The 21,296-nt window shown below is 46.8% G+C and overlaps 1 protein-coding gene across 2 annotated transcripts; it reads left to right on the top strand.

Moving 5' to 3' along the window:
• The first annotated feature begins 4,035 nt into the window (after window positions 1-4,035).
• soul4 (heme-binding protein soul4) lies at window positions 4,036-20,609 on the top strand. 2 transcript variants are annotated; one of them, XM_034200119.1, is made up of 6 exons: window positions 4,051-4,373; window positions 6,722-6,910; window positions 7,075-7,160; window positions 9,512-9,653; window positions 9,726-9,903; window positions 19,921-20,607. In XM_034200119.1, exons 2-6 carry the CDS (start codon window positions 6,751-6,753, stop codon window positions 20,096-20,098), a joined length of 744 nt encoding a protein of 247 aa, XP_034056010.1. In that variant the 5' UTR covers window positions 4,051-4,373; window positions 6,722-6,750; the 3' UTR covers window positions 20,099-20,607. The 2 variants fall into 2 exon arrangements, with proteins under 2 accessions (XP_034056011.1, XP_034056010.1); XM_034200120.1 differs by lacking the exon at window positions 9,512-9,653 and having other exon boundaries at window positions 4,036-4,373; window positions 6,722-6,932; window positions 19,921-20,609.
• Window positions 20,610-21,296: the final 687 nt, after the last annotated feature.

The raw sequence follows: 21,296 nt of genomic DNA, 5'->3' as shown, positions 1-21,296 counted from the left end.
AGAGATTAAGCTGCTCAGAGATTAAGCTGCTCATAGATTAAGATGCTCAGAGATTAAGCTGCTCAGAGATTAAGCTGCTCAGAGATTAAACTGCTCAGAGATTAAGCTGCTCAGAGATTAAGGTGCTCAGAGATTAAGGTGCTCAGAGATTAAAATGCTCAGAGATTAAGGTGCTCAGAGATTAAGGTGCTCAGAGATTAAGGTGCTCAGAGATTAAACTGCTCAGAGATTAAGGTGCTCAGAGATTAAGGTGCTCAGAGATTAAGGTGCTCAGAGATTAAACTGCTCAGAGATTAAGCTGCTCAGAGATTAAACTGCTCAGAGATTAAGGTGCTCATAGATTAAGGTGCTCATAGATTAAGGTGCTCATAGATTAAGGTGCTCAGAGAGTCTGGAGCATTCATAACAGAAACCCTAAGAACAAACACAAAACAGACTACAGCATATTGTTCTCTCCATGTTCCCAAAGCTTAACAAGCTTTGCTCTAACCGCCATTACCTCAATATCTAACCACGTCCGGTCCTTATAACAGAGTGTGTTTATCTAGCAGTGAACTCCTCTGGTGTCCTTATTCTAAACAATAATCATATGCTTCTCTGCTGTCTGTCTGAGCACCGGTTACTATGAGCAGTGAGACAAGATGCTTTCAACATGAGCAGATACATTCATGGAGTAGTTACTGAAGCTACCGGTGAACAAGACAGAGCTGCAGGAGGAGGTCTCAGGGAAAGGGTCTCCAAAGATCCCGTGAATGAAAAGTCTGTTTAAAGAAAGAAAGACCCTCACACGAGTCAAGACACAAGCGCGTCCTTCTGGAGACACATGACTCTAGGAAGAGAGTACAGTCAGTTATCCCGGCTCAAACAGCTTCCCTGCAGAGAGCGGTTCCATTACGGCCTGATCCACCCGGAGCCTTCCGGTCCCGATCTCCAGTCCGTGGTAAACGACTCCTTGCCTTAACAGACGGCCCTGGCACAAACAGCACAAATGTTCACATGTTTTCGGCGGGAGGCTTTATCTTCGTAGTGTAGTATTCCATCGCGGATTGGGGAGAGTCGAAAATCCTCGTCTCACTGCCGAAAGCGATCCGCAGTCGTGCCGCGTAAAGGAGCCCATATCTGACGTCTGCCCTGCGAAGCACAGCCTTCACCTCATGATGCCGCGCTGCAGTCAGGGAACATCTGGATGCGCCGAGCAGCTTGCCTTCCTGACGAGGGAGTTTCAGTATTTCCTCTTTCACTTGAAAAAGATGAACCTTACAGAGGAAGGAGCGCTCTCCGTCTTTAGGCCGGGAAGCGGGCACGCGGTGAGCACGGTCAAGTACCCGTGCTTTCTCCAGTCCGGTAAACAATTCGTGAAGCATGTTAGAGATGAACGTAGTAGGGTTGCCTTGTTCAACACCTTCTGGTATTCCAACAATACGTAGATTGCAACGTCTCCCTCTATTCTCCAGATCGTCTGTTGTCTTTAGCTAGCTGAGTGCTGCGGGCTTCCAGAGAGTCGACCCGGGCGGCCAGGGTGTTTAAACCTTCCTCATGATCAGCAAGTTGAGTCTTACATTCATCCAATGCAACTCTTACTGGTGCAATCGCAAGCTGACTGTCTGTCTTGAGCGAGGAACCTTCATCCTGAATCACTTCTCTTACAATTCTGCGGATGTCCTCTAGCATGTCGTTGCGTTGATCCTTAGCCTCAGCCGTGCTACTGGTTAAGCTAGCAGTCGTCTTGTTCACCTTTGGAGGCATGATCGCTGCACATATATCCCACTAGTAGATCACAGATAGCTTTAATCTTAAACTGGGTCAAGTTTTGGTCGAATTAGAACAAAAAATAGCAGGATGTTAATGGCTTTATTATGAAGTACCAGGACCACCTGTTGGATCCGTCTACTCCAGTGGTTTTCAAACTGTGGGGCGCGACCCCTGGTGGGTCGTGGAGGTACTGCAGGGGGGGCGCGGGAAGATTTGTTGATTTGATTATTTTCTCCGTTTAGCTTTGTGAAGCACCTTGAGATGTTTTTAAAGTGTGCTATATAAATCAAATGTATTATTATTATTCTCATTGGTCAGAGAGCTGTGGGCATAATGCTGCCTTTTGCAACATCCTACTTGTGTGAGATCGGCTTTTCTTGCTGCCATCAAAGTGAGATACAGATCAAAGCTGAACATTGAGAATGAACTGAGTGGCAGTCTCAAAACAACAGCCCCGGTTTGAGAAGATCTGCGAGGGAAAGCAAGCACACACAAGTCATTGATAGGCTATGTGTGGAATAGGAATGGACTGAACTGCTTTCCTTCCTGGAAAAGATTGTCCCACTCTTGACCTAACAATCAACATCGGCACCTCTGTTGTTTCCCCGACTCAGACTGCAAGGAATCTGGGTGTGACCCTAGATAACAACCTGTCCTTCACTGCAAACATCGCTGCTACAACCCGTTGCTGCAGATACACGCTTTACAACATCAGGAAGATACGTCCCCAGCTGACTCAGAAAGCGACTCAGGTTCTGGTCCAGGCTCTCGTCACCTCACGCCTAGACTACTGCAACTCCCTCCTGGCTGGTCTACCTGCATGTGCCATCCGACCTCTGCAGCTCATCCAGAATGCAGCGGCTCGTCTGGTCTTCAACCTTCCTAAATTCTCCCACACCACTCCGCTCCTCCGCTCCCTCCACTGGCTTCCAGTAACTGCTAGAATCCACCACAAGACACTGGTGCTTGCGCACCATGCTGTGAATGGATCTGGCCCTTCCTACATCCAGGACATGGTTAAACCGTACACCCCAGCGCGTGCACTCCGCTCTGCATCAGCCAAACGACTCGCTGCACCCTCGCTGCGAGGGGGACCCAAGTTCCCATCAGCAGAAACACGTGGGTTTGCTATCCTGGCTCCAAGATGGTGGAATGAGCTCCCCATTGACATCAGGACAGCAGATAGCTTACACACCTTCCAGACTGAAAACTCATCTGTTTCGACTCCACTTCGAGCGATAGAACTATTAACAAAGCACTTTTATACTGATAAAGGACTGGCTTATCTAAAGCCAGTTGAGTAGCACTTGAAATGTTTGGCTCTATGAAACCTGATGTACTTTATGATTCTGTTTTCTTCAAGGTTGTGTCTTCCTGGTCGAATGTACTTATTGTAAGTCGCTTTGGATAAAAGCGTCAGCTAAATGCAATGCAATGTAATGAATGGTAGAGTGATGTGATCGTTTGCAACCTGCAGTAGAAATAGTAGCTCATTAATATTTGTTCCTTAAAGAAATTTAAAAATATACTACTCTGGGAAGAAGGCCTGCTAGTTTTAATTAGGCCAAATTAATTCACAGTATCTATTACAAGCACTTTTGTTCATGTGAAATCCATAATAAAATATAAAATGATAGTTGGATCTTTGTATCTTCTTATTATTAGCAGAGAAAATGCAATGTTTTTATAACAATATACAATTAATTCTACCAATATAGATGGGAACCGGGTTGGGGGGGTCCCGAAAATATTTCCAATTACCCAAGGGGGGCCCGACTGAAAAAGTTTGGGAACCACTGCTCTACTCCATTAGACGCCCCTCGCGGATATATTATAGGCAATATATTCTTACCTCTACTTTGTGATTAGATGAAAATACAAAATTATATTAAAATAGTAATTGTTAAACACATTGTTTATTTCATTTACTGAGGTTTTAAACATTATTTACAACATGTGTACATAGCAGTGGAATAATAGGATATCTCTAGGTCATTAAACTGTCTTCAGTTTAATTTTATTAATACAAAAAGTAGGTCATAGAAAATGTTTAATAGTGTATTTCAGCAGAGCGGGGGGTCACGTGCTGCTGGACCTGGAGAGGCTGACCTGGGGTCAGTGGGACGTCATCTGGGCTGGTTTAGGGGAAGAAGGAGAATATAAACTGTTATAATCACAGCTATTAAGATTAAAACACTACTATTGTGAATAATTGATCCATACAACATGATTTTGTTCATTAAAAAAACATGTTACAACGTCTAAAAGTAAAGTTTCTGGATCCTTTTCAGCTGAGTTAGCTTGTAAGCTAATTTGCTAGCAGGCTGCTGGAGCTGCGCAACCGAACAGCGCGTATCACGTGACGTAAATGCGAAGCCCTCCGTAGGCTAGTCCGTCTCATTTTGTAGGCCGCTCGGTCCAGCCTACCCGGACTACGTGGGCTGGGTCCTCCGTGGACCGCGTAGGCTGCGTACTCCGAAGGGTGCAGCCCCTGAATTGAGACACGGCCACAGTGTTGAAAACGACGACAGGATCTGCGGGCTTTTATTTTGAAGAGCCCGAGAGCTGCAGTGTACCGGAAGCAGAGAAGAAGAAGCTGGAGGTGTTATTGACAGAACCAGGTGAGATAAATATAACCAGCCCGACCCGTGCTAACTGTGCTAACCGTGCTAACTGTCCTTTCTATGGCTGTATATCTGAGTGTGTGAACTGTATGACTTTAGACAAACTATTCAATCAGATCAATATGAACAACAAACTAGCTTCAGGATGACGTGATGTATCATTCATCATGTTATTAATGATACTGTCTGACCCTGAAGCCAGCATCTCCCTGGTTCTGTGTTGGACCCTGAAGGCAGCATCTCCCTGGTTCTGTGTTAGACCCTGAAGGCAGCATCTCCCTGGTTCTGTGTTGGACCCTGAAGCAGCATGTCCCTGGTTCTGTGTTAGACCCTGAAGGCAGCATCTCCCTGATTCTGTGTTAGACATTGAAGGCAGCATCTCCCTGGTTCTGTGTTGGACCCTGAAGCAGCATGTCCCTGGTTCTGTATTAGACCCTGAAGGCAGCATGTTCCTGGTTCTGTGTTAGACCCTGAAGGCAGCATCTCCCTGGTTCTGTGTTGGACCCTGAAGGCAGCATATCCCTGATTCTGTGTTAGACATTGAAGGCAGCATCTCCCTGGTTCTGTGTTGGACCCTGAAGGCAGCATATCCCTGATTCTGTGTTAGACATTGAAGGCAGCATCTCCCTGGTTCTGTGTTAGACCCTGAAGGCAGCATGTCCCTGGTTCTGTGTTAGACCCTGAAGGCAGCATCTCTCTGGTTCTGTGTTGGACCCTGAAGCCAGCATCTCCCTGGTTCTGTGTTGGACCCTGAAGGCAGCATATCCCTGATTCTGTGTTAGACATTGAAGGCAGCATCTCCCTGGTTCTGTGTTAGACCCTGAAGGCAGCATGTCCCTGGTTCTGTGTTAGACCCTGAAGGCAGCATCTCCCTGGTTCTGTGTTGGACCCTGAAGGCAGCATGTCCCTGGTTCTGTGTTAGACCCTGAAGGCAGCATGTCCCTGGTTCTGTGTCAGACTCTGAAGGCAGCATCTCCCTGGTTCTGTGTTAGACCCTGAAGGCAGCATATCCCTGGTTCTTTGTTAGACCCTGAAGGCAGCATCTCCCTGATTCTGTGTTAGACCCTGAAGGCAGCATCTCCCTGGTTCTGTGTTAGACCCTGAAGGCAGCATCTCGGAGCTAACAGGAGCTAACATGATGATGCTACAAGCTAGGATAAGGCTAAAAGCTGACAGGAGCTAACATGATGATGCTACAAGCTAAACGATAATGCTAAAAGCTGACAGAAGCTAATGTGATGATGCTACAAGCTAAAGGATAATACTAAAAGTTTACACAAGCTAATATGATGATGCTACAAGCTAAAGGATAATGCTAAAAGCGTACATGAGCTAAAATGATGATGCTACAAGCTAAAGAATAATGCTAAAAGCGTACAGGAGCTAACATGATGACGCTACAAGCTAAAGAATAATGCTAAAAGCGTACAGGAGCTAATATCATGATACTACAAGCTAAAGGATAATGCTAAAAGCGTACAGGAGCTAACATGATGATGCTATAAGTTAAAGAATAATGCTAAAAGTGTACTGGATCTAATATGATGATGCTACAAGCTAAAGGATAATGCTAAAAGTTTACAGGAGCTAATATAATGATGCTACAAGTTAAAGGATCATGCTAAAAGCTGATGATGCCACAAGCTAAAGGATAATGCTAAATTGTATAGGAGCTAATATGATGATGCTACAAGCTAAAGGATAATACCAAAAGCTGACAGAAGCTAATGTGATGATGCTACAAGTTAAAGGATAATGCTAAACGTTTACAGGAGCTAATATGAAGATGCTACAAGCTAAAGGATAATGCTATAAGCGTACAGGAGCTAATATCATGATACTACAAGCTAAAGGATAATGCTAAAAGCGTACAGGAGCTAACATGATGATGCTATAAGTTAAAGAATAATGCTAAAAGTTTACTGGATCTAATATGATGATGCTACAAGCTAAAGGATAATGCTAAATTGTATAGGAGCTAATATGATGATGCTACAAGCTAAAGGATAATACCAAAAGCTGACAGAAGCTAATGTGATGATGCTACAAGCTAAAGGATAATGCTAAACGTTTACAGGAGCTAATATGAAGATGCTACAAGCTAAAGGATAATGCTATAAGCTAACATGATAATGCTACAAACTAAAGGATAATGCTAAAAGCGGCCAGGAGCTAATATGATGATGCTACAAGCTAAAAGATGATGCTAAAAGCTAATATGATAATGCTACAAGCTAAAGGGTATGCTTACATAATAATGCTTCATGCTAAAGGGTTTGCTAACATGATAATGATTTATGCTAAAGGATATGCTAACATGATAATGCTACATGCTGTCCCTGCAGGTCAGAGGAACCCCCCTCCCCCAGCAGTAATGGCTCTGATCTCTCTTGAAGACCTCGAGGGATTGGACGAGGAGCAGCTGGACGATGACATCACTGAGGAACCTCAACCAATGGCTGAAGAGGAAGAAGACCGGCTGCTGACTCACTGGCAGGCGGTCGCCAGTAATCACCAGGTGTTAGTACCACCAGGTGAGGGGGGGGCAACCACCAGGTGAGGGGTGGGAGCAACCACCAGGTGTAAGTACCTCCAGGTGAGGGGGGAGGGAGCAACCACAAGGTGAGGGGGGGGGGGGGGGGGGTTAGAGTGGGCGGGGCTTTATTGTGATCTTAACTGAGCTTCCTGTCTGTCACAGAGATGATGGGACCCATAATGGAAATGACCCGCAACAGCCAGCAGAGGGAGCTCCTCCAATTTTCCTCCATCTGCTGCCACGAGAAGGTGAGTGTTCCCTAAAGGAGGTCCAGTGTTCCCTAGTGTTCCCTAAAGGAGGTCCAGTGTTCTCTGGTGTTCCCTAAAGGAGGTCCAGTGTTCCCTAACGGAGGTCCAGTGTTCCCTAAAGGAGGTCCAGTGTTCCCTAGTGTTCCCTAAAGGAGGTCCAGTGTTCCCTAGTGTTCCCTAAAGGAGGTCCAGTGTTCCCTAGTGTTCCCTAAAGGAGGTCCAGTGTTCCCTAGTGTTCCCTAAAGGAGGTCCAGTGTTCCCTAGTGTTCCCTAGTGTTCCCTAAAGGAGGTGCAGTGTTCCCTAGTGTTCCCTAAAGGAGGTCCAGTGTTCCCTAGTGTTCCCTAAAGGAGGATCCAGTGTTCCCTAACAGAGGTCCAGTGTTCCCTAAAGGAGGATCCAGTGTTCCCTAAAGGAGGTCCAGTGTTCCCTAAAGGAGGGTCCAGTGTTCCCTAAAGTTCCTTAAAGGAGGGTCCAGTGTTCCCTAAAGGAGGGTCCAGTGTTCCTTAAAGGAGGATCCAGTGTTCCCTAAAGGAGGGTCCAGTGTTCCTTAAAGGAGGATCCAGTGTTCCCTAAAGGAGGGTCCAGTGTTCCCTAAAGTTCCTTAAAGGAGGGTCCAGTGTTCCCTAAAGGAGGGTCCAGTGTTCCCTAGTGTTCCCTAAAGGAGGGTCCAGTGTTCCTTAAAGGAGGATCCAGTGTTCCCTAAAGGAGGTGAAGTGTTCCCTAAAGGAGGATCCAGTGTTCCCTAGTGTTCCCTAAAGGAGGTCCAGTGTTCCCTAAAGGAGGGTCCAGTGTTCCCTAAAGGAGGTCCAGTGTTCCCTAAAGGAGGGTCCAGTGTTCCCTAAAGTTCCTTAAAGGAGGGTCCAGTGTTCCCTAAAGTTCCTTAAAGGAGGGTCCAGTGTTCCTTAAAGGAGTATCCAGTGTTCCCTAAAGGAGGGTCCAGTGTTCCCTAGTGTTCCCTAAAGGAGGTGAAGTGTTCCCTAAAGGAGGGTCCAGTGTTCCCTAAAGGAGGTCCAGTGTTCCCTAGTGTTCCCTAAAGGAGGTCCAGTGTTCCCTAAAGGAGGGTCCAGTGTTCCCTAAAGGAGGTCCAGTGTTCCCTAGTGTTCCCTAAAGGAGGTCCAGTGTTCCCTAGTGTTCCCTAAAGGAGGGTCCAGTGTTCCCTAAAGGAGGTCCAGTGTTCCCTAAAGGAGGGTCCAGTGTTCCCTAAAGGAGGATCCAGTGTTCCCTAAAGGAGGTCCAGTAATCCCTAAAGGAGGTGAAGTGTTCCTTAAAGGAGGATCCAGTGTTCCCTAAAGGATGTGCAGTGTTCCCTAAAGGAGGTCCAGTGTTCCCTAAAGGAGGTGAAGTGTTCCTTAAAGGAGGATCCAGTGTTCCCTAAAGGAGGTCCAGTGTTCCCTAGTGTTCCCTAAAGGAGGTCCAGTGTTCCCTAAAGGAGGGTCCAGTGTTCCCTAAAGGAGGTCCAGTGTTCCCTAGTGTTCCCTAAAAGAGGGTCCAGTGTTCCCTAAAGGAGGTCCAGTGTTCCCTAGTGTTCCCTAAAGGAGGTCCAGTGTTCCCTAGTGTTCCCTAAAGGAGGTCCAGTGTTCCCTAATGTTCCCTAAAGGAGGATCCAGTGTTCCCTAAAGGAGGGTCCAGTGTTCCCTAAAGGAGGTCCAGTGTTCCGTAGTGTTCCCTAAAGGAGGTGCAGTGTTCCCTAGTGGTCCCTAAAGGAGGTGCAGTGTTCCCTAAAGGAGGATCCAGTGTTCCCTAAAGGAGGTCCAGTGTTCCCTAAAGGAGGATCCAGTGTTCCCTAAAGGAGGGTCCAGTGTTCCCTAAAGGAGGTCCAGTGTTCCCTAGTGTTCCCTAAAGGAGGTCCAGTGTTCCCTAAAGGAGGATCCAGTGTTCCCTAAAGGAGGTCCAGTGTTCCCTAAATGAGGATCCAGTGTTCCCTAAAGGAGGTCCAGTGTTCCCTAAAGGAGGTGCAGTGTTCCCTAAAGGAGGTCCAGTGTTCCCTAGTGTTCCCTAAAGGAGGTGCAGTGTTCCCTAAAGGAGGTCCAGTGTTCCCTAAAGGAGGATCCAGTGTTCCCTAAAGGAGGATCCAGTGTTCCTTAAAGAAGGATCCAGTGTTCCCTAAAGGAGGTGCAGTGTTCCCTAGTGTTCCCTAAAGGAGGATCCAGTGTTCCCTAAAGGAGGTGCAGTGTTCCCTAAAGGAGGATCCAGTGTTCCTTAAAGAAGGATCCAGTGTTCCCTAAAGGAGGATCCAGTGTTCCCTAAAGGAGGTCCAGTGTTCCCTAAAGGAGGTCCAGTGTTCCCTAGTGTTCCCTAAAGGAGGTGCAGTGTTCCCTAAAGGAGAACCTAACCCCCTCTATCTCCTCAGATGGGGGAGGTGCAGTTCGAGGAGAGGCTGATCTCCCCCGGTCAGTGGGCCTGTGTTTCAGCCGGAGAAAAACTGTTCGAGCAGAGCGTCTCTGTTAGCTTCATGAAGCTAATGCGCTACATCTGCAGGGAGAACTCCACAGGTTATTAAATACTATATTATTATACTTTATATTATATTTTTATACTTTATTAATATATCATATGATCTTCAGGGCGGTTCCTGGGTCTGACGGTTCCCGTGGTTACCGAGGTGTCAGCTGACGGCCTCTCGATGCAGGAAGTCGTGCGGACGTCCTTCTTCCTGCCCTCAGAGTTTCAGAGCGCCCCCCCCCTCCCCTCAGACCCCGACATCACCATCGTCCAGCGGGAGCCAATCAGAGTGCTCTCCAGGTTGGTGCCCCGCCTCTATTGCTGTGTTCCTCCTGGTGTTTGGGTTGTGTTTAAATTGTCTATTGTTTTTACTTGTGATGTTTGTTTGTTTGGCTGTGCAGCACTTTGGTCTGGAGGTTTTAAAGTGCTTTATAAATAAAGCTGTATTATATAAAGTGGTGCAGTGATGACGTGTTTCTGTAGTTCGACCCTGCAATGCTAACGTGATGCTATAAAGGAGTTCCTTTATAGCATCACGTTAGCATTGCAGGGTCAGCCGAGTAACAGCAGCACGACTTCAACGTCACGCCAACTTCAGATCCAGATTCAAACACACAGATTCTAGATGGTACGAGTTGAAGCGTTTGTTTGAACACTTTGCAGGAGGCAGGGACTTGCTTTCAAGCAGAACAGAAACTAACTTAGAGGAGTGTTTACGTGTTCGGCGTAATGACGTACAACGGCCTCCACGACTTCTGTAGTCCTATTCATCCACTTGGTAACAACCATCGTTTTTCAGACACGTCAACTCTTCAGAAATCACAGTGGGGTCACTGCTGATGATTTAATGTCCTAGAACAAAACCTGATCCGTCTCTTCAACGTGTCTCAACCACAGACCTTAATTCAGCTAGTTTCCTAAATCCTATGGAGAGATCCCATTGGTTCTGAGACCAGGGAACAGGAAGTGGAGACCTGCTGACTCACTTCCTGGTTTTAGGACTCGTCACTGCACCGCTCTATAGAGAGGCGATGTCCCTCCCCTTCAGGTGGACCTCATGGGACCTTATTTCGGAATAATAATGCATTGAAGTCAATGGAGAGAGAAAACGTATCTTTCGATCCCGTTTGAATTGTGCCATGAATTACACATATGATGTTTGTCAATCTTAAAAAATCATTTCCATGTCAAAAAAGTCAGTTTGTCGTAAAACTGTTGAAATATAAGACTATGAAAAATACGCAACTAGAAAGACTACAAATCCCAGAGTCGCGTAAGTGATGTCACAATTATTTTCCTCCACTAAGGGTGCGTTCACACCTGCCTTGTATAGTCCGGTTGAATCGAACCCTGGTGCGTTTAGCCGCTTGGTGCGGTTCGTTTGGGTTAGGGTTAGGGTTAACGCAGTCCGAGACCGGACTCTGGTCCGCTAAAATAGGTGGTCTCGGAGCGCTTGCTAGTGAACTCTGGAGCGGTTCATCGCTGGTGTGAACGCAGTCCGCACCAAAACATAGGAAGCGTAGTATTTACGTGTCACAAGAACGCGTCTTGAAAGACATCCGCGGTTGTTTAGTTAAAGAGTGAAGCAGACTGAAGAGTTGAACAGTGTAAAGTAAAAACGCTCCGTCAACTAGATAAAAGTAAGAAGACCTGTCGTCGGTGAAACGCCCTCCTGACTGCAGAACGTCTCTCATTATGTTATAATGTTTTTTAACGGACGTTGTCTGATTATATAATCATATGCGCGGGCCGCTAGTGTCTGTTGATCTCCAGATTAACAGCAGCATGAGAATAACCTGCAGAAAGTGCCGATGCTCCATGGCGGAGGCTCCGGTTAATGTCTGACCAATGGTTGAACAGCATTTCTGAGCACATGACTTGTGTTGAAAGTGTATAGTCCGTTTGAGTTTTGCCGTGTGAACGCAAACCAAACCTTCTGAGAAATGAAACAATGCAACAAACTGTGGTCTGGTGCTCACCAGAGAGCGGACTATTAGGTGTGAATGCACCCTAAAATAGAGATAGCTAAGATCAGATAACTTTAACAAGATGCCTGTGTGCTTAGTACCAGGTTGTTATCATTCCAGCAATGGGTCTTGCTCGTTCTTTCGCTTCCCGTCTGATAAAAGGACCAGGAGTGGCTGGATCAAGTTAGCTACCTAGCTAGTAGCTAGCACGTTAGTTAGCATTACAGCCTTGTCATTTTTATGAGCCTTAACATGAAGTAACATCAAGTAACCCAACATGTTAAACAGTAAGAGTAGTAGTCATATTTCGTGAACCCTTTGAAGAGTACTGTCACCGGTGTGATCATTCTATAATACACCGTTTAAGCCCGGGGGAGAAATGCTAACGCTACATTAGCATCTGCGATCTGTTCTACTTCACGCTATCTGCACTGATTGATTGATTGAAAAGTGTATTAACAGCTTGTATATTGAGTACAGTACAGTACAGCTCAAAACATACAATTGTTAAGGGGATGCAGACCAGAGAAAGACTTTCGTCTTGTTTACATCAGGGTCCCCCATTTCCAATTCATCATGTCATATAAGACATATTTGACATACAGATGGCTTATTTACAATTTACATACAGGTGGTTTTTTACATACAGATTGCTTATTTACAATTTTCATTTTAGATTTCGTTCTAATACATCCTAACCGGACATTTAAGACATACCAAGTCTACAGATATACAGTTAGTAACAGAGTCTAAAATGCGAGTATATACATAGATGGGGGGGGGGGAAGCTGTCCATTGAACGACAGGTTGAGATTTGTACCATTACCGGGGCCAGTTTTGCAATGCTCTCCCCCGAAGGTGCTCTTTAAGAGAGGTTTTGAAGGTAAGTATAGTTTTACTTTCCTTTACAGTTGTGGGAAGAGCGTTCCACCTTGATGTGGCATCATTGCGAAACGTGTATTCCCCCTTTTTTGTGCCAAATCTGGGTTTCACATGATTTGTGGAGCTCCCTCTGGTGTTATGATCATGGTATTCCTTGACCTTTGGGAAGAATTTTGACATGTACATGGGTACCATAGAGGTGTAGTGGATCTTGTAGACCAGGCCCACTAATGGTTGACATTAAACATTAAAGGTCCCATGTCAATTTCTACTGATCATAGTTCCATCGTTGAGCTCTACTAAAATAGATTTATATTGTTCAATGTTCCAAACTCACATTGGTTTCTCACAGCATCTCTGTATAGTCTGTGTATTCACTCTCTGTCCTACACGGCTTGTTGGAGCTCCTGCCCCCCCCCCCTGTGAGCCCACTGTGCTCTGATTGGTCACGCGACGTGCAGCAGCTTGTTGCTGCTCGTTGCTGTGAGGAGCGGACAGATACAGGAGAACAAGCAAAACTCATCCTGAGCACACAAACACTCACAGCCGAAGTAAAAACAATAAGTGTGGCTTGATATTGAGTAATTATTATTACTTTATTACATGTTACTTGTTAGACGCTTTTATCCAAAAGCGACTCACATACTGAGGGCAATCCCCACAGGAGCACTTTGGGGTGAAGCGTCTCAGGGACACAACGACATGCTGATTGCAGTGAGGTTTGAACCTGAGCTCCCCTGATCCCAACACCAAGGCTCTATCCACTGCGCGACACGCCTCCAGCTGCTGAGAGCACGGGTCTGCTGAGAGCACGGGTCTGAGGAGAGCACGGGTCTGCTGAGAGCACGGGTCTGCGGAGAACACGGGTCTGAGGAGAGCACGGGTCTGAGGAGAGCACGGGTCTGCGGAGAGCACGGGTCTGAGGAGAGCACGGGTCTGAGGAGAGCACGGGTCTGCTGAGAGCACGGGTCTGCGGAGAGCACGGGTCTGCGGAGAGCACGGGTCTGAGGAGAGCACGGGTCTGCTGAGAGCACGGGTCTGAGGAGAGCACGGGTCTGCGGAGAGCACGGGTCTGAGGAGAGCACGGGTCTGCGGAGAGCACGGGTCTGAGGAGAGCACGGGTCTGAGGAGAGCACGGGTCTGCTGAGAGCACGGGTCTGCGGAGAGCACGGGTCTGCGGAGAGCACGAGTCTGAGGAGAGCACGGGTCTGAGGAGAGCACGGGTCTGAGGAGAGCACGGGTCTGCTGAGAGCACGGGTCTGAGGAGAGCACGGGTCTGAGGAGAGCACGGGTCTGAGGAGAGCACGGGTCTGCGGAGAGCACGGGTCTGCTGAGAGCACGGGTCTGAGGAGAGCACGGGTCTGCTGAGAGCACGGGTCTGCTGAGAGCACGGGTCTGCTGAGAGCACGGGTCTGCTGAGAGCACGGGTCTGAGGAGAGCACGGGTCTGAGGAGAGCACGGGTCTGAGGAGAGCACGGGTCTGCTGAGAGCACGGGTCTGAGGAGAGCACGGGTCTGAGGAGAGCACGGGTCTGAGGAGAGCACGGGTCTGCGGAGAGCACGGGTCTGCTGAGAGCACGGGTCTGAGGAGAGCACGGGTCTGCTGAGAGCACGGGTCTGCTGAGAGCACGGGTCTGAGGAGAGCACGGGTCTGCGGAGAACACGGGTCTGCGGAGAACACGGGTCTGCGGAGAACACGGGTCTGCGGAGAACACGGGTCTGCGGAGAACACGGGTCTGCAGAGAGCATTTCTCCGCCATCCCAACGTAGCAGCCCGAACCCATTCAAACAGTGGTGGTAGAACCCTTGTTTTAAACATCATAAATACACAAACAATGAATACTTACAGGTTGTGTACCCGAATCTCCCGCTGGTCCAAACAAAGCAGGAACAGCATCGTTCTTCCTACGCTGTGCATATCCGCATGAATTCTGAAAGGTTTGGGAAGCTTTGTTTGGTGAAAGGCTGGCAGAGGGCGTGGCCTCTGGGTGTCCCCACGTCAGAGGCTGGCAGAGGGCGTGGCCTCTGGGTGTCCCCACGTCAGAGGCTGGCAGAGGGCGTGGCCTCTGGGTGTCCCCACGTCAGAGTACCCAGGAAGTAAACCATGGAGAAAGAGAAATGTCCAACGAGGCGTTCAGGGGCAGCACAGACTGTTACTCCCTACAGGGTGCACTTTGAGGGTTTGAGACTCTGCAGAGCGTTCACATGCAGAAGCTTCAGAACACAAGGGGATGGGTCAGAGCCAGAGGAGCAGGACACGGGACCTTTAAGAAGACCAGGCAGTTCAGTGAGAATCTAAGGAAGGCCGGCAGCTTTGCATGACATTCTTCTGGACGTGTTTCATTGTGGTCAGGGTGAGGGTGAGAGGGTGATAGTGAGGGTGATAGTGAGGGTGAGAGGGTGATAGTGAGGGTGATAGTGAGGGTGATAGTGAGGGTGATAGTGAGGGGGAGGGTGAGTCAATCCCTTTTCTAGTGAGGGTGATAGTGAGGGTCAGGGTGAGAGGGTGATAGTGAGGGGGAGGGTGAGTCAATCCCTTTTCTAGTGAGGGTGATAGTGAGGGTCAGGGTCAGGGTGAGAGGGTGAGGGGGAGGGGGAGTCAATCCCTTTTCTAGTGACAGCCATCTTGGTGACGTGTGTTGTTGTGCGAGGCCAGAGATGTAGTTCATGTCACACTAATGGCGCGTTTCCACTACACAGCCTCGCTCATTAGGACTGGCTCGTTAGGACTGGCTCGCTCGTTAGGACTGGCTCGCTCATTAGGACAGGCTCGCTCGTTAGGACTGGCTCGCTCGTTAGGACAGGCTCGCTCGTTAGGACTGGCTCGCTCGTTAGGACAGGCTCGCTCGTTAGGACAGGCTCGCTCGTTAGGACAGGCTCGCTCGTTAGGACAGGCTCGTTAGGACAGGCTCGCTCGTTAGGACTAGCTCGCTCGTTAGGACTGGCTCGCTCGTTAGGACAGGCTCGTTAGGACAGGCTCGCTCATTAGGACAGGCTCGCTCGTTAGGACTGGCTCGCTCGTTAGGACAGGCTCGCTCGTTAGGACTCGCTCGTTAGGACAGGCTCACTCGTTAGGACAGGCTCGCTCATTAGGACTGGCTCACTCGTTAGGACTGGCTCACTCGTTAGGACTGGCTCGTTAGGACAGGCTCACTCGTTAGGACTGGCTCGCTCGTTAGGACTGGCTCGCTCGTTAGGACAGGCTCACTCGTTAGGACAGGCTCACTCGTTAGGACAGGCTCACTCGTTAGGACTGGCTCGTTAGGACAGGCTCACTCGTTAGGACTGGCTCGCTCGTTAGGACTGGCTCGCTCGTTAGGACAGGCTCACTCGTTAGGACAGGCTCACTCGTTAGGACAGGCTCGCTCATTAGGACTGGCTCACTCATTAGGACTGGCTCACTCGTTAGGACTGGCTCGTTAGGACAGGCTCACTCGTTAGGACTGGCTCGCTCGTTAGGACTGGCTCGTTAGGACAGGCTCACTCGTTAGGACTGGCTCGCTCGTTAGGACTGGCTCGCTCGTTAGGACTGGCTCGCTCGTTAGGACAGGCTCACTCGTTAGGACTGGCTCGTTAGGACAGGCTCACTCATTAGGACTGGCTCACTCGTTAGGACTGGCTCACTCGTTAGGACTGGCTCGTTAGGACAGGCTCACTCGTTAGGACTGGCTCGCTCGTTAGGACTGGCTCGCTCGTTAGGACTGGCTCGCTCGTTAGGACAGGCTCACTCGTTAGGACTGGCTCGCTCGTTAGGACTGGCTCGCTCGTTAGGACTGGCTCGCTCGTTAGGACAGGCTCACTCGTTAGGACTGGCTCACTTATGACGCGTCTCCATTGCAGTTTAGGAACTGGGGTAGTATCTATAGCAGGGATGGGCAACTTTGATGGTGGTGGGGGCCACATCATTGATGTACTGGCCACCAGGGGGCCGCAGATTCACTTGGAACACACACACACAAAAATGCCATGTGTTGTATGTAATTATTAACAAATATACTAAGTCTGACATCTTCATTGATATTTTACAATCAAAGGGAACGTCCTCTAATAAGCCACTAAATAAATATCAGTTCACAGAAATGTTATTTCATTTTTACAAGTGGCATGTTTTTATTAAACAGTGGAATAAAACTATTTTAAACTATTGGAAAGCACGGAAAATGTGTGTGTATTGAGATGAACCATTAGATGACATACACATGGAGTCATGAACACTAACCCAGACATTAGTCACTAACTTGAACCTGAAACACTTGTAGCCAGTCTCTGCATTCCCCTTATTCCACACTGAGGGGAATGTCCACACAGACACCTGTCAGCCCGCACTCTGCTGTTCCTCAGCGCCCCCCCCCCTCCCTCCCTCCCGCTGAAACTATGAATGAAAAGCGTAGTAATCATAGATAACACGGCAGGGTCCGTGATAGTTTGTTTTCATCTGATTTCAAATAAACAAAGTCTTGGTTTTAAGAATATTAAACTTGTTTCGCCAAATTCAGATGATAAAAACAACTTGTAAGCTAAAGGCATAATTACAAGCGGCAACTTAACGTCACAGCAGACGTAACAACAGCCGGTGTTTCTTGTGGGGGTTGCCCCGGGAAACAAACACAATACACACAAATGCGTCACAGATTATTTCGCGGTATTTGAAATCATCTACACAGCTCGCGACGTAACTAGGAGTCTAGTGGACGGTATCAGTACTACAAGTAAAAAAAAAATAAAAAATGAATTACGTTGTTTATAAATTAATCTGAGGGCCGCAAAAAGAGGAGGTGGGGCCCGCGGTCCGCCATTTGCCCATCCCTGATCTATAGTAACGCAGTGTAGGCGGAGTGATCGGCTTGTTGTTGTCCTTCACTACACGATACTCACTCTTTTTCAGTTTTTCCCTACACTGCAAGACAGTCCTCGAGTAAATAAAAAAAAATATTAAAAATATATATATATTAAAAAAAAATATATATATAAAAAAATATATATATAAAAAAAATATATATATAAAAAAAAATATATATATAAAAAAATATATATATATATTTATATATATATAAAAAAATATATATATAAAAAAAAATATATATATATAAAAAAATATATATATATTTATATATTTATATATATATAAAAAAATATATATTTAAAAATATAGGGAAGTAGGGAATGAGTCCTTACCCCAAGTGAAGGAGTTCAAGTATCTCGGGGTCTTGTTCTCGAGTGAGGGAACAATGGAGCGTGAGATGGGCCGGAGAATCGGAGCAGCGGGAGCGGTACTGCAGTCGCTTTACCGCACCGTTGTGACGAAAAGGGAGCTGAGCCAGAAGGCAAAGCTCTCTGTCTACCGGGCCATTTCCGTTCCTACCCTCACCTATGGTCATGACCGAAAGAACGAGATCGCGGATACAAGCGGCCGAGATGGGTTTTCTCCGCAGGGTGGCTGGTGTCTCCCTTAGGGATAAGGTGAGAAGTTTCGGTCATCAGGGAGGGACTCGGAGTTGAGCCGCTCCTCCTTCGCGTCGAAAGGAGCCAGTTGAGGTGGTTCGGGCACCTAGTTAGGATGCCACCTGGGCGCCTCCCTAGGGAGGTGTTCCAGGCACGTCCAGCTGGGAGGAGACCAAGGGGTAGACCTAGGACCAGGTGGAGGGACTATATCTCTTTGCTGGCCTGGGAGCGCCTTGGGATCCCCCAGTCAGAGCTGGTTGATGTCGCCAGGGAAAATAAAGTTTGGGGCTCTCTGCTGGAACTGCTACCCCCGCGACCCGACCACGGATAAGCGGGAGAAGATGGATGGATGGATTTATATATATAAAAAAATATATATATATATCAAAAAATATATATATATCAAACAAAAAAAAAAAAAAATATATATATATATATAAAAATATTAGGGCCGGGACTTTAACGCGTTAATTAAGATTAATTAATCACACAAAAATGAACGCGTTACAAAAATTAACGCATTTTAATCGCACTTATTTTTGCACCGCGGAACGTTTCTCACTGGATGAGTTTCAGGCGTACCGATTATACTGGAGCACCAACTAACGTTCATGACTTCAGACAACAACAAACCACAGTGAACAACAGTGGGAAATGTTGTTTTAAAAAACGGACGGATGGAAGCGTCGATAAGAGCACGGTTGTGTGCAAATTATGCAAAAAGGAATTTGCATATCACCGCAGCACCTCAAGCCTCAAGTATCACCTCAATGCAAAACATATAGCAGCTAGCGTGGAAGCTAGCGTGGACGTTAGCCTCTTTTATCGCGTTCACACCAAAAAGAGCCGGTACTAAAATGAGTTCATGAGAACCTTTTTACCCCCACGAAAGTCCCTGCTAGAGAGCAGAGAGCTGCTAGAGAGCAGGGACTTTCGTACGGCTCTCTTGTGAGAAAATAGCTATATGTCTGATTGGCTGGGCGGATTGCAAACCACGCCCCGTAAAACTCCCAAAAAGTTTTGTGAAGCCGCCATTTTATTATCCTCGCATTAGCATTATTAGCATTAGCCCAGCGCAGAAACGCAGAGAAACTAACTTATGGCAACACAAAATAAAACATGGGAGCGGTGGAGATGAGGAGGTGTCGGCGTTCTGGCGATTTACTCGGAAGGCTTCAGTAGAAGCTGCTGGGAGTCCCAGCAGCTTCTACTGAAGCCAGTCCCCAACTCCGGGGACTTCCGGCCGGGGACTTTGGGCGGCAGTATACGCCGTGAAGTGGTTTGCGGCCTGCCAGTAAACCCAAAGCAGAAGAAGAAGAAGTGACGTCAGCGGCTTCATTTGCCTAATCCTCCCTCAGGTTCAAAGAGTTCTCATGAACCTTTGTGGGAAAAGTACTGCGGTGTGAATGCGCCTAATGGTATACTAAAATCCATGTGAAAAAAATGGCTTCTCACTGTTCTCAGGTCAAATATTTATATGTGATTACAAATGCCATTAATTTCGATTAATTAATTACAAAGCCTCTAATTAATTAGATTAATTTTTTTAATCGAGTCCCGGCCCTATTAAATATATATATATTTATATGCGACGATTCTCTCTGACCAATCAGCAGTCGAGAGTGACGTCACAGCCTGGTTGCTCCTGGCCCTAGAACCCCAATGTTATGGGGCCAGAAAAACGGTGAATTAGGACCCGCTAGCCGGTACTAGGCCAAGTGGAAACGCAACCAAAAGCGGGCCGCTGACGTCACAGCCCTCTTAAACGGGGCTCCACGCTGCAGTGGAAACGCTAACAAAGTGTTACTTCAGTGTTTTGCAACATGATGTTTTAAATTCACAAACATCATGTGTGTAATTCATGGCTCAATTCAAACGGGAGAGAAAGGTCACTTTTCTCGTTGACTTCAATGCATCATCTTTCTGAAATAAGGTCCCATGAGGTCCATCGGAAGGGGAGGGACTTCGCCTCTCTATTGTATTGTATTGTATTGTTGATGTTGTGCTGCTCTCTGATTGGCTGTCAGGACGTTCTTCGGGACGACCACCTGGCAGACGCTCACCTATCAGGTGGGGATTCTGCGGGGCCTTCTAGGTGCCCCCCCCCTGCTGGGCGCCCCCCCTCTGCTGGAAAACTTCATGGTGGCTTCCTACGAGAACCCGTCAGTTCCCGAGCGCAGGAACGAGATCTGGATCCTCCCATGAGACTTGTAGACGCCTTCCCAGCATGCACTGCTCCTGGGTTCAAGCCCCACCCCCTGCCACTGCTGTCCGATCACGAAGCCTCTCTTTGAGTTGCTGACGCCCCATTGGTTCTCCCTCAGTATTTGAATGGTCGTGACGTCAGCAGACACTCACACATCTCCGTCCTGATTGGCTGCCACAGTGCCTCAGCAGATGTTAGCTTAGCATAAAAACTGAGCAGCTTCACTTCCTGTTTGAAACATCAACACGTGTTTTCAGATCTCCTTTTTCAGATTATTCCGTCAGCACATGAACGCAGCATCGATCCAGAGCGGACACAATAAGAAAATATATTATTAGATATTTAATATGACATCCTCTAACATGTGTTATTAACCCTTTGTTTAATACGATCTAACATGTGTTGTTAACCCTTTGTTTAATACGATCTAACATGTGTTATTAACCCTTTGTTTAATACGATCTAACATGTGTTATTAACCCTTTGTTTAATACGATCTAACATGTTTTATTAACCCTTGTTTAATACGATCTAACATGTGTTATTAACCCTTTGTTTAATACGATCTAACATGTGTTAGTTAACCCTTTGTTTAATACGATCTAACATGTGTTATAACCCTTTGTTTAAAATACGATCTAACATGTGTTGTTAACCCTTTGTTTAATACGATCTAACATGTGTTATTAACCCTTTGTTTAATACGATCTAACATGTGTTATTAACCCTTTGTTTAATACGATCTAACATGTGTTATTAACCCTTGTTTAATACGATCTACATGTGTTATTAACCCTTTGTTTAATACGATCTAACATGTGTTATTAACCCTTTGTTTAATACGATCTAACATGTGTTATTAACCCTTTGTTTAATACGATCTAACATGTGTTATTAACCCTTTGTTTAATACGATCTAACATGTGTTATTAACCCTTTGTTTAATACGATCTAACATGTGTTAGTAACCCTTTGTTTAATAACATGTGTTATTAACCCTTTGTTTAATACGATCTAACATGTGTTATTAACCCTTTGTTTAATACGATCTAACATGTGTTATTAACCCTTTGTTTTAATACGATCTAACATGTGTTATTAACCCTTTGTTTAATACGATCTAACATGTGTTTATTAACCCTTTGTTTAATACGATCTAACATGTGTTATTAACCCTTTGTTAATACGAATCTAACA

The sequence above is a fragment of the Gymnodraco acuticeps genome, unplaced genomic scaffold (assembly GCF_902827175.1).
Source record: "Gymnodraco acuticeps unplaced genomic scaffold, fGymAcu1.1, whole genome shotgun sequence".
In the NCBI taxonomy this organism is placed as follows: Eukaryota; Metazoa; Chordata; class Actinopteri; order Perciformes; family Bathydraconidae; genus Gymnodraco; species Gymnodraco acuticeps.
This window is presented reverse-complemented; position numbering and strand designations above follow the sequence as displayed.